This window comes from Pipistrellus kuhlii, unplaced genomic scaffold (genome assembly GCF_014108245.1).
Source record: "Pipistrellus kuhlii isolate mPipKuh1 unplaced genomic scaffold, mPipKuh1.p scaffold_m20_p_4, whole genome shotgun sequence".
Lineage (NCBI taxonomy): Eukaryota > Metazoa > Chordata > Mammalia > Chiroptera > Vespertilionidae > Pipistrellus > Pipistrellus kuhlii.
This window is the reverse complement of record NW_023425540.1, coordinates 48,058,016-48,076,120: the sequence shown is the minus strand read 5'-3', so window position 1 is coordinate 48,076,120 and position 18,105 is coordinate 48,058,016. Positions and strand designations below refer to the sequence as shown.

Genomic DNA, 18,105 nt, shown 5'->3' with positions numbered 1-18,105 from the left:
AATTTTTAATTTTAATGAAGATACTGCATTTCATTGGTTGATGTATCATTATTTGTTTAACCATCTTATTCCATCTCATGGTAAAGCATTTTAAAATGGGTATAGAAATAAAAACATGACCATTGGTGGCACATAGATAGTATTTAAAACCATGACTCTTGATGAGCATGGATAGAAGAGACAAAAGGACTGAAGACTGAGCTCTGGGGCACATTACAAGTTTGGAAAGGAGATGATGGACCAACAAAGGAGACTAAGACATTCATCTGTGAGGTAGAAGGAAAAGCAAGAGAGAACAAGATCTTAAAAAATGAAAACAAAAATTAGGAAGGAAAGAGAGCACAGTTGCATCAAAAACTGCTGATAATTTGAGAGTGAGTAGAGAATTGGCCACTGGATTTAACAATGAGGTAGTCATAGGTGATCTTCACACAAGCAGTTTTGGTGAAATTGTAGGGATGAAAGCCTGATTTGAGCTAGTGAATAACTGATAGTGGGTGACAGAAATTAGATACAATAAATATAGATGAAAACTTTTGAATTGATGCAAACTCAAAGTGTCTAAAACTGGACTATCATCCACCTCCTAAATCTATTTTTTTTCTCTAGAATTTTTAATCTTTATGTATATAGCTATATATATATATATATATATATATAGAGAGAGAGAGAGAGAGAGAGAGAGAGAGAGAATAAACTTGCTTAATTAGACCTGCTTTCTGATCTAGCTAAACTTTTTCCAGCCCAGTGAAGCACCCTAACTTCTCTTTCAACCTCCAACCTCTCTGTCACTCATAGTCAAAGCCAGAGTCATCCTTTATTCATCTCTTTCTCTTGTTCCACAAAATTAATCAATGAGCAACTCCTGTCAATTTTACTGCAGAAGGCCTTAGGTACATTAGAAAAAATATGCACTTTCAATTCAGACATACTTAACAAGTTATTAATCTCTCTTAGCCTCTGTTAAGAAGGATAATGTTATTGTATTTTACCTCCTAGGACTCTTGTGAGAATTATAAAAACTCATATGTAAAACACCTACAATAAAATAAGACCTCAATATGTATTAGTTTCACTTGCCCTTGGGTTTTAAGACTCTTCTTTTGGTTATAACCAAGGCTCTAAGACCCTTTTTACTTGCCATTGCAATTCATAACCATTCTCTCATCTTCTGGTCTTGCCCTTTAAGTGTAATCTCTAAAGCACAGCTCTAACCATGTCACTGCTACACATAAAAACCAATCTAGTGATTCTCCATTACTTGAACATGCTGTATAAATTGAGCATACTGTATAAAGTATGGCAATATCCTGCTTGAACATAATATATGGCTCTCCCAACCTCAAACATTTGCCAAAGTAAGCTGGACAAACTGGATTATTTGCTGATTTTTGTCCATGATCTTATTTTTCTACCATTGTGCTTTTACTTATTTTATTTTCTCTTTTCTCCATTTTGCATTCCTGCTCCTCCTCTCCACTGGTCAAAGAGTTTTTAAGGCTTACTAGTAGCTCAAGAGCTATACTAGTTGTGAAAACTTCCTGACTCATATCAGTTGGCCCCCAATCTGCCAGCTGAAAGTTTTTCCTTCTCTATTCCTCCACCATTTTCTTTCCCTTAAAGAAAATAAATCATTCTTTATTATTTAATAGTTATTTATGCATGTGTCATAGTTCCCTTTCTAGAATATACGCTCTGCAAGGGCAAAGATCAGGCATGACTCATCTTTGTGTCTACTTAAGACAATCTCTGTACTCTGGAAGTACTTATAATATGTATGCTGAATTGATTTATTGGGTCCTTTTATTGCATTTTAAAATTTGAAATAGTCTTCAAAGTTACTCATGTCACTCAGTCTTCCTAGTTCAATTTACTACCAGAGAGAACAAATGATAAGAATAATAAAAAAAACCTCTAAAAAAATAAGAGCCTTGGTTGAAGTAAATGCAAACTTACATCACCAGGTCTTCTACAGTAAAATATTATAGTAGAGTCACCTCTAATTCAAGTTGACCAACTGATTTCTAAACTAACATGCTTTTGTACTCATTGCATGTAAAAGTTATATCGGTAAAAAAGCAATTGTATTTACTGTTTTCAATGGGTTCAACCTAAGTGTTATCTATTCTCTCTTCCCATTTACCTCTTATTGATTTCATCTCTTTTCACTGTAAAATTAATTTAGTTAAGCAAAGCAATGAAAAATAGTTGCTTCAAAATCATTTGCACAGTATCATAAACAAAGATTGTTAAAATGCATTTAAAATTAATATTTTAAGCCAAAACTGGTTTGGCTCAGTGGATAGATCATCAGCCTGCGGACTGAAGGGTCCCAGGTTCGATTCCAGTCAAGGGCATGTACATTGGTTGCGGGCACATCCCCAGTGGGGGGTGTGTAGGAGGCAACTAGTCGATGTTTCTAGCTATCTATCCCTCTCCCTTCCTCTCTGTAAAAAAATCAATAAAATATATTAAAATAAAATTAATATTTTAAAACCAAACTCAGTCAATATTTGACAAAGTTATATAATACCAGTTCTATCAACTTTTATTTATAGATTTAAACTGTAAATTCCAGGGTGTGAACCTGGCAATAACCAGCAAATCCACACTCATCTCAAGAGCTTTTTATTTTTTTAAATTTTTTGTGATGGTATATGCCAGTTTGATATCAAAACTATCACTTGTCACATGGTCACTGAAAAGTTCATTCAAATAAAATAATATTTATTCGTCTCGGCTTATTCTCAGGAGGAGCAATATCTTCTCAGGCAATGAATATATAAATATTGGTATCTTTGTCTTTCCCCAAATTCATATGTTGAAATCCTACCCCAAACCCCTGGTATTTTGGGGTAAATAGACTGGAAGATAATTAGGTTTAGATGAGGTCTTGAGGGGTAAGGCCTTTGTGTTGGGGATTAGTGTCCATACAGGAAAAGGAAGAGAGGCCAGATTCTTTCTCTCTCTCTCTTTCTCTCTTCTAAGCCAGGAAGAGATCTCTTGTCAGGAAAGCAATCTGCTGATTTTTATTTGTGAATTTATTTATTTATAAATGTAAATATGCTGTCATACGATAAATATCGATTTACAACCTGATTTGTTGACTCAGCAATATTCTGGTGATCTTTCTTATTTGAACACATTGATATATCCCTTTCTTTTTGGATGCTGCACAGAATTTCAGAACATGGATAAATCACAATTTATAGAATCATTTCTATATAAATAGTATTCAACTTTTCCCCTTTCTTGGCTATTACTAACCTTTATTGTTGGTTCTAACAATGCTGCAATTACATGTTAGGAATAAACCTGGGGGATGGACTTACAGGCTGTAAATCAAGGTCTGAGAAACCTATTTTAGCCAATGTGGTTTTATTCAAGGTAATTTTCTTCATAAAAGATATTATACTTGATTTTTATCTTCCCAAGGTTACTTTTGTACACATTTAGCTAATCCATATTTCCTTCCATTTCCTATTTTTCTCATAAGATTCAGAGAGAACTTCATCTCAGAATAAAACTCTACAAGAGTTAACTTCTATCTAGTTCTTACTTGTGTATCATATTTTCTAGGCAGGCATTTTGAAAAAAGGGCTTGCCAGAAAAGCAGCTAAATTTTCAGGCACTGGTTTGAAATCAATCGTGTATATTTCTTAAATAACCATTTTATCTCACTCAGAGAAAAATGTGTGAATTAGGGAATTGGGTTTGAAAAAGAGAAAACACCAATTGGAACCTGGGAAACATCACGTGAGGAGGAAATGGGGGAGCAGCATGATTCTAATTAGCAAAATGGGCAGAGCAAAGAGGAGGGTCTGCCCTGTTTAGCAAGCCTCTCAGTGTTCTTATAGTTAAGGAATGTTGGTCTGTCTTAATGCTGTTACTGTGCAACACTGAGCCAGTTCCTCTTGGGTTAACACTGTGAATGAGGCAGTCTGCGAAGATGTGTCCTTTCTTCTGGTCTACAACAAGGACATGCCAATCAGGATGCTTTGGGCTCTAGGGAACTTGGGGTAAGCAGAACCCTAAAGACGTGCCTCCTAAAGACTTCTGTCTCCTAGTTAGTCAATCAATGCTAGTATAGTTACAGATCTAAAGGGGCTTTGTACATGTAGTTATGTTTTCTAATCAACTGGCCTTAACATAGGGACATTATGCTGGATTCTCCAGGTGGCCCAAGGTGATCACATAAGCCCTTACATTTAGGAAAAGGTTGAAGAGCCAGTGAGAGATACGAGGCAGAAGAAGAAGTCTGAGAGTTTTGAAGTGTGAGAAGGACTCAATCTGCCTTTGATGGCTTCGAAGACTAGGAAGAGGCCATGAGCCAAGGAATGAAGGCAGCCTCTGAAAGCTAAGTGTGCCTCTCCCCTTCCCCCCATTTCCTGGAAACCAGCAAGGAAACGGGGATCTCAGTCCCACGAGGGTGCAGAAATTAATGTTGCCAGCCATCTGAATGGGTTTAGAAGCAGATTCTTCTCCAGAGCCTCCGGAAAGGAGCATAACCCTCCCAACACTCTGATGTTTGTCTTGTGAGACCTGAAACCCAGAAGCCAGCTAAGCCACGTTGCACCCAGGCTTCTGACTCACAGACACTGTGAGATAATAAATGGATGTTGTTTTAAGCAGTTAAATTTGTGGTAATTTGTCTGGAGAGCAATGAAAGACTCATATAAAACCCAGCTTAAAATGGCTAAAAATCTAGATAAATCAATTTTCTAATTAATAGTTAACAGATAACTACATGATGATAGGATCACAGTTAAGGAAGGCCTTAGGTTGACTAATTCTGTAACCCAGTGACATCATCAAGAACTGGGGTTATTCCCATCTCACTTTTCTGCCAACCCTGGTGTTTGCTTCATCCTCATGCTTATAAGAAGAAGGCAGCAGCAGTTTCGTGCATTTCACAAATACCAAAATATGTATTGGATCTAAAAAGAAATCCCTTTTTGGTGCTTTTTCTTTATGAGGGAAGAAGTCTGTCACATGACTACTGGTCTGTGTCAGAGTTTCCTTGTTGTTCCCAAAAATCCACCTTCCTCTTCTTCCTCAGTAGCAAAACCCAGATTTTTAGCTGGACACAGGACTGCCCAGAAGAAAGCTTTTTATGACTAGGCATGGCCATAACCCTTGGATATAAGAAGAGTTGGGAAGTAACCTTAAAGGAAGATAGTTTTATTCTTGTGTTTTGTTTTTATATAACAAGGCGATAAAAATGTTTCTCTTGAGGACAAGTTAACTCATTGAAAATGCTGCCTACATTTGACTTTTAATTGGGTCCTTGTGGGGTGTGGTCAGGCCAACTGATGTTATTATCCCTATTTCAGAGACCCAGAGAGGAAATGAGGGCCTGAAGGCATCTGGCCCAGTATTGGGAGCTGGGACGACAGCCAGGACTCTTCTGAGAAAAGGGTGCCTTAAGGGCTATTTAGTTGGCACTTTAACTCAAATAGTTCCATAAATGTTGTTTTTGAGCTTGCATCCATGTCCTTGATCTCATCAGGTGGCCGTCTGGTTCTGTCCACTACAGTCTTGTTGCTCGCCTTGGGCAAGGACATAGATTGGTGCATCTTTGAGGTTTCTTTCAATTATTTTATTCTATTTATTTATACAGTTTAAAACTAGGTAGCTGTGTGGCTTTGGAATCCTGTGGACCTGGAATCTGCTAATTACACAAGAAGTGACCTTGCAGGATCATTTAATATGCCTCAGAGTCACTTTCTTTATCTATAAAACAAGGTTGCTGTGAGAATGACATATGTTAAAGGATGCAAACCATTTAGCATCATGCTTGGGTACCCCATGTCCTAACTATGTATAGTCCTGCCAGTTCTATCTTCAAAACATTGCCTATCTAGAAGTTAACCAGTTTCACCACTTCTCACCTACCCACTCAGTCAAAGCCATCACTTCCCTGTCAGGGGCAGTAACAGCTGCTGTCTAAACTATGTTCCCACCCATTCCTCTCCTCCACTTTATTGTCAACATAGAGGCCAGAGTGAAACTTTAAAATGCAAGTTAGATTATAATGAAACTTAGCCAAAGCCCTGCAGTGGCTTTCCATTCCACCCAAGTCCAGAGTCTTCATTGTGGCCAACAGAATCCTACAGTGATTGCTTCCTTAGCCATCTCTACAATATCCCATCCTGTTTCTCTGTTCTGTACACTTTGTCTTCTTTATCATTCCTCAAGCTGAGCAAGTTCCTGCTTCAGCCCGTTTGCATTTAATGTTCCCTCTTCTTAGAAAAACTTTCTTCAGATTCATTACTTTGTCCCCTTTGAGTTTCTGCTCAGATATTGCATTATCTATCACCTTCCCTATTTCAACCTCCTCTATTTCAATATGTGATGCCCATATTAATTCAATCAATATGTCTTCTGTTAATATTTAAGATGGATAGTAAAATGTAATAAATAGAAGAGGTAGCATTTATTGAAGTCTTGCTATGTGCCATGAATTTTGCTTGCCTTTGCAGGTGGCCATCTATTTTATTAGTATACTCTTGTCGCCTGCAATAGGTCTTATCTCAGATGGTACCTCCAACAAAAAACCTTTTATTAGTCAAGACTGATCCCCATAGTGATCAGTCTGTACTATTCAGCTTCTCCTTGTGTTGTAGAGTTTTTATAAGTATCGTTTTGTAAGTGCAATAAGACACTTAATGGCAGAGATCATATCTAGTACACATTTATATAATGCACAATTTGTAGGACAGCCTCACATTTCATAATCCACTTCAGATGTTTAGAAAGAGATATATGCTCTTTCAAGTTGTGTAAGTGAATTCATATTGATGGAGAAATGTGATTTGGGGTCATAAATTTCAGAATCTGAAAACCTGAAATCTCAGAGATAGTATCAAGAGAAAATTTGGTAAAGAGAAAAATGGAAATATTAAGGTAAAAAAGTCAATTGAATACATCAGCATGAGATTATATGAAAATGAGGTTGAATTATGTAGAATTATCTCCATGAGCCCATGGGCCCTTATCAGATAAATAGGACAAAATTGACATATTTATAAAGAATTCTGGAAGAAGTAGTGGTTATTCTCAGTTTTCTACAGTAATTCTATATTTCTTTTATTTTCTTCATACTTTGTTTACCATATCCTAGAAAAACTAATAACAAAATACTTTTCTTATGTTAGAGAGAAGAACACTCTGGGTATTTGCAGTTTCCTTTTGGGCTATCAGTCTCTCTAGAGTCAGGTAATTTTTGTGTGGTTGTGATACTTTCAACTTGCCCCCTGTGAAAAAGTCTGAGACATTGAGCTAAATCCTCAGGGAGAATTTCTATATATACATAAGGTAAGAAAAAGTAACGACAAAATATCAAAACCCCCCCAAAAAACCCTTCCTATTGGGTTGCCAGATTTAGCAAATAAAAATACAAAAGGCAAGTTAAATTTGAATTTCAGATAGACAACAAACAGCATTTTAGTATGTCTCATGCAATATTTGGGACATATGCATATTAAAAAAATTACTCATTGTTCATTTGAAATTCAAATTTAATTGGTCCTGTAATTTAGCTGTCAACCCAACCTCCACAGACACTGTTCTGGTAGCCTGTTTTAATGTCTCCATGAGCCTTGTCACTACTAGACATTGTGTTTATTGTCTGATTCACTCTCACTGGACGATGAGCTTCATTAGGGAGGGTTCTCTTTCCATTGTTTACAACTGCATCCCCATAATCTGTCAAAGAGCTTAATACATAGTAGGCACTCAATAAATTTCTAAGTATTTGTTATAAAGGCAAGAAAAAATAGAAAAATGAAAAGGTTAGAGAGTGGTAACATCTCTAGGGCATACTATTAGCTAGATGAGATTGGAATAGGCGTGGTGGGGGGGGGGGCGGGGGGGGGGGAAGTCCAGGTAACTCTCCCATGCTTTCCACATTCAGAGGTGCGGAGGACAAAGGAAGAGGGAAGGGATACTGTGTCACCGCCTTTCAAGAGGTTCTCTTAGAATGAGAAGACCCTGGGGAAGCAAAGTCTGGATGAGCTAAAAACAAAACAAAACAAAACAAAACAAAACCTTTTCTATGTGCCTTGGCAATGGAAGCAAGTGAAGTAACCAAAGGAAAATGCAACCGAGTGAAAAGAACAAGATTCCCTGCATTTGGAACGGGGGTCAGAGGCAGTGCGCATCTTTCATGTACGTCCTCGGCCACTTTAAACTTTCTGCAACTTTAGGGCTGGCCTTATTGTCAGGTGTCAGAAATCTCTGGACCCTGAATATAGGAGAAACAATGCACATATAAATAAAGGGAGAGGAGGAGGGAGGGAGATGAAGTCAAGACAGAAGAAATCAAACTCTCCTTTTGGACCAGGAGCTCAACCGGGCGGAGGCAGTGGCGTTCAGCCCCAGAACTCAAGCGGGTGCATCTCGCCTGTGGAAGTCCGGAGTCGCACAGGACCCGCGGAAGGCGCATGATCTCCGCTCCAGCTCCCTCCATCGGAACCGGACGGTGGCTGGCTGGTGCGTCCAGAGGCAGCCCTGAGCGAGCTACTGTGGCTGGATCCTAGGAAGTAGCTTGTCTCCACCCGGCTCCCGCCTGCCCATCCGTCCTCCCATCTAGGAGCTGCAGGATGGTCCAGGGGTGCTCCCCCAAGGCTGCTGGTCCCGGGAATCTTCAGCCCCACGTTCCCGGTTGTGTGCGTCTCGCAGGGATCCAGTTTGGAGGCAGCCTCCGCCGTTGACAGGTGCTGTCTGCAGGGCACCGGGCGCAGTCCCTGGTGCGCACCCGGGAGGCGTGGACCTCCGAACCTGGAAGCCACAAGGAGAGGGAGGCAGGGCGCGGCCTGGGGGACTCCGGTGGCCTGGAGCCTTGGAGGTCGGAGCTAGAAACTTTGCAGGCTCAGCAGCCGAGATTCAGCGACAGAGCCAGCCCACCCCGGGAAGGTGCTGGGGGGAGAGGCAGCGCGGGAGTCCAGGGGCCGGAGAGCCCAGGCAGCGGCGTCTGCCCCCGGAGCTGGCCTGAAGCGGCGGGGCGCTCCCCGCTTCTGCTGCTGCGCCCCCCGCCGCCGCCTCCGCCACCGCAGAGCTCCGGGCGGAGGCTCAGCCGGCGAGGGCGGTGGAGCCGGAGGAGGAGGCAGAGGAGGAGGAGGAGGAGGAGGGGAGAGGAGCGGGGACTGGAGGATGGAGCCCCAGGCAGCCGCCGCGGGATCCTCTGAGCCTGCCGCTGCGCCCTCCTCCTTCCAGGCCCGGCTCTGGAAGAACTTGCAGCTGGGGACGGCCAAGGGCAAGGGCGGCGGCGGCAGCGGGCACGCAGGGGGCCCGGAGCAGCGCCCCGCTGCCCCCCCATCGCCCTCCCCGCCACCCCCCGGGGGCAGGCGGGACGCACTGGCCGGAGGAGCAGGTGGAGCGGGCACTCGGTGGATCGTCTTCAAGAAACGGAAGCAAGTGCTGGACCGTGTCTTCTCCTCCTCCCAGCCCAACCTGTGCTGCTCCTCCCCGGAGCACCTGGAGCCCGGAGGCCCCGCCAGAGGCGAGCAGGGGGGCTCCACGCTGCGCCGCAGGCTCCGCGAGCACCTGCTCCCCTCGGGGAAGGGGCCCGCCGTCGCAGGGACGCCTCCTGGCGGCCGCTCCCCGGACTCCGCTCCCTCTTCGTCTTCCGCTTCGTCCTCCCTGTCCTCCTCGCCGCAGCCGCCCCCGAGGGGCAGCCGTGCCCAAGATGAGGGCGCACAGCGCCGGGGCGCCGCGGCGCACTTGTGCCACCAGAAGAGCTCCTCCCTGCCGGGCACCGCCAGCCTGGAGCAGCTGCTGGAGCAGCCTCCGCCCCCCGCGGCGGGGGCAGAGAGGGCGCAGGGCGCCAGGGAGCCTTGGACCCTGGAGAAAGGCAGCCAGGTGAGTGCTGGGGGCCCGGGGCCATGCCTCCAGCTTTGGGGGACCGTGGGGAAGCTCCCCCGTAAACCAAACCCTGGGAAGGAAGCGTCCCGCACCTGCTTAGAAAAGATCAGTCTTGCACCCCGACTTTACTTTGGGCAGAAACAGCTTTATGAGCTGACCATGAAAGTGGAAGTTTTAAGGGTCGCCAAATAAGGGAGAAATGAAGTTGGACATAATCCAGGGTACTTTTTGGAGGTCTTCTGGAAGGACTCTCCACTGTGTCTCACGTTGTCAAAAGACAAAACAAACCCCCAAACGTAAAAGGATGACAATCATGTATGAGCCAGCCTTGGGCACAAAGGGTTTGCTGGAAGGAATAGAAATACGAACAGGTGACTTAATGGTGCACGTGGAGGTAATGGCGTGGGGAAAGCCTAGAGGTTTGCTGATTTCCCCGACCGCCCTTGCCAAAACTTCCCGCGACCAGTGGGTTGCTGCCCAACAAGTGAGCAGCCTGCGCGTCTCATCCGAGTTAGTGGAATATGGTCCTCCGGCCTTGGCTCAGATTTAAGAGTCGCCTGAAGCGGCTGCGTTGTTGAGTGCGCTGCTTCCTGCATCATGTTGACTCTGGTCACGCAGGTTTAGTGGGACAGGAATTGAGTACACGTGTATGCAGGGCCCCTGTGGTGCTCCACTGGGCGCTGTGTGCACTCGCTTCGTCTTGCAGAGGGAGGCTCTCCTTTTGTAAAAGTTTATCAAATCGTGTTAGTGTTATCAAATATTTTGAAGTTCCATTCTGCCAGGGACCTAAAGAACTTTCTTTCAATATATCTCACTTTATTTGAACTCAATATTTTGTCTCCGAATAGACATGGTAGATTAATGCTATGTACATTAAAACTTTACAGAAAACATAAGGCTATGTTTAGAAGGATAAGATATGGGAGTAGATGTGCTTTCAGTTGAAATTGTTCATAGCTTATTAGTATGGTTTCAGAAAATAGAGCAGAATATGAGTGTTTGATTGTTTCATAAACACAGGCGAGTGCAGCAACCAGATGTTACTGATGTTCGAGGAAACTCCTGATGTTCTAGAAAATGTTTTTAGTTATTCTCAGAAGAGTAGGTAGGGATATTATTGACAAAAAGCCTAAATAAACCTACCTTTCCCTTCATCTTGAAAAGGAATTTAAAAGAATTCTGTTTCTGGTCCCAAAAGTAAGGTGAAAATTTTATTTTAAAAGGATGTTTTAAATTCAGTAAAGGTGAATACTACCTTGTTTCCCCCAAAATAAGACAGTGTCTTATATTAATTTTTGCTCCCAAAGATGCGCTAGGTCTTATTTTCAGGGGATGTCTTATTTTTCCATGAAGAACAATACGGTACACATTTATTGTTAAATGAAAATAAAGGACATTTACTACCTGTATACGGTACGGTAGTACGGTAGTTATTAACACAAACCAGACAAACTGTGAATCCTACAGTATCAAGAATTTACTCATTTATTCAGTGACAATCATGTCATCATCTTCTGGAACATCATCATAACAATCCAATTCCTGAATTTCCTGGTGAATTTCTTGTGACTCCATTTCTTTCAGAATCAGTGGACCAAATCTCTCATGTTTAGCCTGGGGGGGGGGGGGGGACTTATTTTTGGGAGATGCCTTATATTTCACTCAGAAGGAAACCTGTAAGTAGGCCTTATTTTCAGAGGATGTCTTATTTTCTGGGAAACATGGTATGTATTTAAAAAGAGTGTGTGTGTGTGTGTGTGTGTGTGTGTGTGTGTGTGTTTAGTGTGTACATAGCCAAATTATAAGAATTTTAGAGGGGGTACTGTTTACATTTGTTTTGATGAACTTTTGCAGTCAAGAATAATAAGACAGCAAATAATAACTGGATTAGATCAGATGGTAGATATATTATTGCAAATGTTAACTTACTAAATTACTTTGCAGCTCATTGAAGTAAGATATTTTCTTTTCTTTTTTTAAAAATATATTTTATTGATTTTTCACAGAGAGGAAGAGAGAAGGATAGAGAGTTAGAAACATCGATGAGAGAGAATCATCGATCAGCTGCCTCTTGCACACCCCCTACTGGGGATGCGCCCGCAACCAAGGTACATGCCCTTGACCGGAATCGAACCTGGTACCTTTCAGTCCCCAGGCCAATGCTCTATCCACTGAGCCAAACCTGTCCCGGCTGAAGTAAGATATTTTCAAAGCGAAAGCAGAGAATTCTGAATTGGTATTTATGTTTATTTTTTACCAGAAAGTTTTCAGACACCATCAATATTTATTTAAAAAATGCTGCTGTATAAATATGAATTTCATATTCAAAAGACCTAAAACTATTTTGGAGAAGTCACTAAACATTATTGTGTGTGCCTTCACCATACTGGGCACTTTATAGCCATACTAGTACTTGATTTAATCCCTGTAGCAGTCCTACATGATCAAAGTTCTTGTTTCCATTTTGATGGATTAGGAAACCAATGCTTGAAGAAATTCTAGAGTTACATGGTTGATACATGACAGAGGTTTTGTAGTCAAGTCATTCTCCAGAATTTTCCCCCATGACTACAGTTACCTTTGTCAAGTTTTAGAACTTATGTTTCTGAGATGAATTCAGTCCTAGTGATTAACAGTTAACAATTCTTGCAAGTTTATGTATGTTCTGGATTTTTTTTTCTTCATCCCTAGAATCAATTCTATGATGAATTAGCTATATTAACTTGTTCTTTGTTCTCTGTGATTCACTCATTGCATATCTATTATGTCATATTCACAAATGACATTAATCATACCATCTGTAGTTCTAAAAAAGCTCTTAATTATAAAGAACTAGCATTTTAGTGAAGACACAGAAGAAATACAAAAGCTAAAGTATCTTTCAAAGAATGGGGGAAAGGTGGGTATAGGCAGGACAGTAAGCCCTGAGGGGCTTGTCCCTTGCCAGTTATAGTCTCTGGAAGAGGCACTGTTGGTGATTTCCAACATCTGCTAATGGAGCCTTGTTCTCTGAGAACTGGACAGTTTTCTCTGTCATGAGTCACAAATCCAGGTTTGAGCAGCCTGTGCTCACTGATGCAGAAGAGAGGATTCCTGAGTACTCTAACTACTCCTCTGCCCAACTCAGTGAGCTTCTCACCTCTCTGAATGGGGAAGAGGAAGGAATAGGGTTGGGACCTGGAACAGGATGAGGGCTCACCAAGGTGCCCAGGAGTAGGCTTAGCTCTGTGGCACCCTTCCAAAGCTCCCTACATACCTCAGAGATCTTCCCTGGCGCTCTTAGCACATCATCTGCAAAAATACTTGGGCATGGGATAGAGGGTGTAGCACATGTAGATTTCAGTTTTATTCACAGTTCCCAAGAACAGATGGGAACACATGAAAGACAAGACAATGAAAGTACAAAATCCATCTTCAGGTTGCCTAGATAAAAAGAACTTTCTTTCAAGGGAGAAAGAATATTTGTTGCAAAAAACAAGACAAATTGCTCAATTTTTCTCTTGTTCTCTGCTTGATCCTGGCATCAACCGTGTTCTCAAACATCCCCCACCACTCCATCCCTTAGCCCAGCATGAAGCCCCAACAGCATATGTGCACATACTCTGACACTGGGTAGAGATGTTGAGGAGAAGCCAAAAATCAGATTGGGTTGCTGGGGCAAGAGATTTGAAAGTCAATGCTGAACAGTGATTAAATCAGAACAAGCTACCTCCCATGCCCCTGCCAACCCTCATGCCATTATGTTTTCTTTAGCCAAATATACCTTTGCAATGCACTATAACACATTTGACAATGTATTGCATATTATATAACATGCATTATTTAAAATAATCTGCCTTGTGGAAAAAAAAAAAACCCTTTCGTCCCACTGATTCTAGTTCACGTGCAGGGCCATATTGTCACACCAGATGCATTTCATTTTCTGCAGCACAGATGGGAAAGATGCTTTCTCAATTTGTGTGCATATAAAAAATATGCCAATTTTATGTATTCTGTCTTGATGAGTTACTAAAATTATATTCTGCTAGAATCAGGGAATCAGTATTTTAAGATAAAGAGTGAGGAATGAATATATTGCATTTTTTAGTATTTTAACAAAAAACCTATAGTGATCATGAATGTTAAACTTTTATTGTTTTCCCCTTTACATTTATTTTGTTAAAATTGTCTTCATAAAGGAGTAAAAATGTTTTATTCAAGATGTTATAGAAATGTTTCAAAACATAGTGAGAGGAATATTCATTCACTGGGATGAAATTCCTGAAACACATCTCTATGCCCTGACAAAAAGTGGAAAGATATCTTCTTACATTAAGTCTCCATGTGAAATGGATCTTGCTTTATTCATTAGCTGACCTTTTATAGAAAGCCTGTGCTTTCAAAAATTATTTAAAAAGGTGATTTGGGATACTTTTTTACTATTTATTTTCAGGTATCTTTAATATTACTTCAAAGAACATAACTTAATCTTGGGAAGGCCCATATTAAAAAAGAATTCCTAACAGAAATGATTAAAACCATTTAAAAATCTACAATTACAAAAAGCTGCCTCAAATAACATTAGTAGCTTTTTCAAAATGTGTATGTGGGGGTCGGGGTCGGGGGGAGATGAGACCTTAGGACATTTTGGAGCAGCGTATGCAGTGATGTTTGGTGTGTTGTAGCATTCTTGAAAAATACTGGCATCTTCAGGTCCTTCCAGAAAAAGGGAGTGAAAAGAGTGAGTAAGAGGTTAGAGTGAAGTTTTTTTCCTGTAACCTTTAGTTACTATCCCATGTATCTGGCAGATTTGAGTAGAACTATAAATATTACATAAAGAGAGGTGTTAAAACATAATTATTGTATGAAATGGGCTTGAAACCTATCTTAATAAACATCAGCAGTGTTATTATTATTGAACAGTATATTAAAGTTTTGCCACTGCCACCATTACAAATAAGTGGATTTAAAAAAAAAACCCCAAAAAACCAGAGATCTTTGCTGGTCTTTTTTACTTAATTTCAGGTATTTTACTTGCTGTGATGGCAAAAATAGCTCAAACTTAACCAAGGCAGTACTGGTGATATCATAACTTCTTAACACAGTAAAAAAAAAAAAAAAAAAAAAAAAAAATATATATATATATATATATATATATATATATATATATATATATATATATTGTATACACACACACACACACACACACACACACACATATATATATATTACATTACTTTTGGTAAGTATGTGCACATTATCATGGAAAAATTAATAAATACTTTGAGGGATGAAATAGGATCAATAGATTTATGAAGGAAATAGAACAGACATTCCTCTTTGTTTTTCTTTTGCCCCATTGTTTGAACATAAGGGATGATTTCACAAATTAAAGGTTAGTTAATAATCTATCTTTTTTACCTCAGGAAACATGTAGTGTAATTTTTTTGCTCATGATGATTATCAAAATATTTGCCAGCTCTACTTTGAAGAAGAGTAAAAATCATGCCTGGCTAACATTGTAAGCATTGACAAAATCTGCAGATTCAGAAATTAGGGTCATACATTTTTGTTGTCAATTCATAGCTATTTACAGTATCACCGCACACATCTGTTTTAGAAAGGGAGACATTGATCTTTTGAAATCTGAAACTCTTTTGTTTTGACTTCTTTGTTTGCTGGGAAACATACTAAAAATACATAATTCCCTGTCTCAATAAGCCAAGCATCCTAAATACCAGTAAAACCCTTTCTTGATAAATGGGGATCATTGTTTGAATATTGACTTTTGGGGGTTTTATTTAATGTGAATGAAATAATGTCCTAGAACTTGTTTTAGATAAGCTTCTTTGTTTTCATAAAATTATAGTATAAAATATACTTATTTATGACAAGTTTATCTTTCTATAAAGTTCTTGTGAGGCATCTTTCCTCAAGTAATTTTTTTCACTTGCCAAATAATCTTTACTATATTTGTGAACTTTGTCAGCACCATTAAAAATACCATATATTTTATTTCCGGCACGATCAACTTTATGTGCCATTTTGATTTCCTTGTCACTATCAACCTTTCCTTTTAACTTACATTGCTCTTTACAAATCAGGTGTAAAAAGTGATGATTATCCTTCAACAATTCAAGGTTTTATGCAGAGATTTTTCCTTCCAGTGTAACCAGTTTCTTTCCTTTTTAATATGTCTTTATTGATTTAGAGAGAGAGAGAGAGAAAAGGAGAGAGAGAAACATCAATGAGATAGAAACAAGGATGGGTTGCCTCGTGCATGCCCCTACAGGGATAGGGCCCAAAACCTAGGCATGTGCCCAGACCAGGAACTGAACTGGTGACATCACGATGCACATAATGACGCTCAACTAACTGAGCCACATTGTCCAAGGCTGTAATCAATTTCTTTCTTTCTTTTTAATTAATATATTTTATTGATTTTTTTACAGAGAGGAAGAGAGAGGGATAGAGAGTCAGAAACATTGACAAGAGAGAATTATCGATCAGCTGCCTCCTGAATACCCCCCACTGGAGATGTGCCCACAACCAAGGTACATGCCTTTAACCGGAATTGAACGTGGGACCCCTCAGTCCACAGGCTGATGCTCTATCCACTGAGCCAAACCGGTTTCAGCTATAACCAATTTCTAATTAGAATTTTTTTTCCCAGCAAAATATCAGGCCATGATTTCCCTGATGTCTCCAAATATTTGTATTTAACATTAGCTGAATGTAAGCAATGCAAAAAAAAAAAAAAAAAAAATCTATTTTTTTTTGAAAGTCCTGCTTACTGCCTTCTTAAGAGAACAATTTTCCTGCGAAGTCTCTTTTCTGGTATTTTATACCAGCCTAATTCCCACTCTCTTGGATCCTGGCCAATCTGGAAAATTGCAACACATGATAGACAAATGGACCTCTGGGCATTTTAGGATCAATGCCTCCTCCTAATCCCACCATTTTATTCATAGAGGCCCCCTCAGCATTAGCCATCTCACCTATTCTGCTTCAGCCTGAGCTGCCTGCACCAGCACTGCTAGAGTAGAATTTGGCAAATCCTAGTACAATTGACATTGTAAAAACAAAAAACAAAAAACAAAAAAACGGTTCAAGGGAGAACCATTCAATAAGTGGTTGCTGAATGAATGATGCAATGAGTGGATGTGCTAGAGCTGTTCAGAGATAAGTTCTCTAGAAAAGTTTCAAAATCCTTTACAGCTGTGTAATGATGTTCATGCCTTCTTGATTCCGAGTCTTTTTAAGCCTGACTGATGTGGCTGATATTCCTCTCTCCTCCCAGCTGGTAGCGTGGCTGTTCTCAGCTTGCACTTTGATCTGGTTTATGTCTGCAGGTGTGAAGGGAGACCTGAGCTACTAAGTGGCTGCCATCTTGTGCTCACATGGACGATGGGGGAGTGGTTTCTATTTCTGAGGTCTCTGGCTCAGGGCTGCATCTCTTGGTGCTGGTCTCTGACTCCCGGAATCCGATTTTGCACCTCAGTCTCCTTGTCTGGCCTCTGACATTGCACTCCCACATCTGGATTCCAGACACCTGCTGACTATCCTTACTTTATGATCTTCGAGTCTTAAACTCTGCTCTTGAATCTTAGCTCAAGATATTTTCCTGCTGCATTGCCATTTTATCTCAAACTCATTTTCTTGCAACTGATAAAAATCCCAGTCTTGATCAGGAGTCTTGCCCTCCCTAGCCTGGCCCATTCTGCTGCCTCTTGAGTGCTAAGGATGTGAACTGGGGTTCAGAGACTTGGCCAGTTGCTTTTTGTAGCAAGGCAGATCCTCTGCCTGATGCTGAGACTATTTATAGAACACTAAAGCCTCGCCCCAGAACACTGCATTGCCAGTCAACTGCATGTGCCTGTAAAGGGGTGTTTCCTCCCGATGGGACACGGAGTTAGAGCTGATCTTCTCACTGAGCTCCGTTCAGTCCTCCATGTCCCTACTCCCTTCTCTCCTATTTTGAAAGCACTCACTATGCCTATTGTTTAACCTCTCCACCTTTTTATTTAGTCCTGCCTTCTTTCTTCTATTTTTTTCTTAATATTTTTCTTTCTGTCTCTCTGCCTGCAAAGCTATTTTTGGCTTCTGGATTTGTGCAGTGGGAATTGTGACATAAGTATAAAAAACACACTGGATTTCAAAGCCTTTGCACAAAGAAAGTAAAATTTCTAATTATATTGCTTGCAGTTGAAATATTATTTTGGATATACTGAATTAAGTAAAATATTATTAAAGTTAACTTCA

The 18,105-nt window shown here is 40.6% G+C and overlaps 1 protein-coding gene across 18 annotated transcripts in view; it reads left to right on the top strand.

The window, feature by feature from the left end:
- Nucleotides 1–8,520: 8,520 nt before the first annotated feature.
- The window catches only part of MCTP1 (multiple C2 and transmembrane domain containing 1), a 422,741-nt gene continuing 413,156 nt past the window's right edge, over nucleotides 8,521–18,105 (top strand). For 4 of the 18 annotated variants that reach the window (XM_045571754.1, XM_045571755.1, XM_045571748.1 and 1 more), the window contains exon 1: nucleotides 9,051–9,861. In XM_045571754.1, the coding sequence (XP_045427710.1) occupies nucleotides 9,154–9,861 (708 nt within the window). In that variant the 5' untranslated portion in view covers nucleotides 9,051–9,153. Of the gene's footprint in view, nucleotides 9,862–18,105 lie in introns of all 18 variants that reach the window. The other 14 variants (XM_045571752.1, XM_045571743.1, XM_045571745.1 and 11 more) reach the window with 7 other exon arrangements.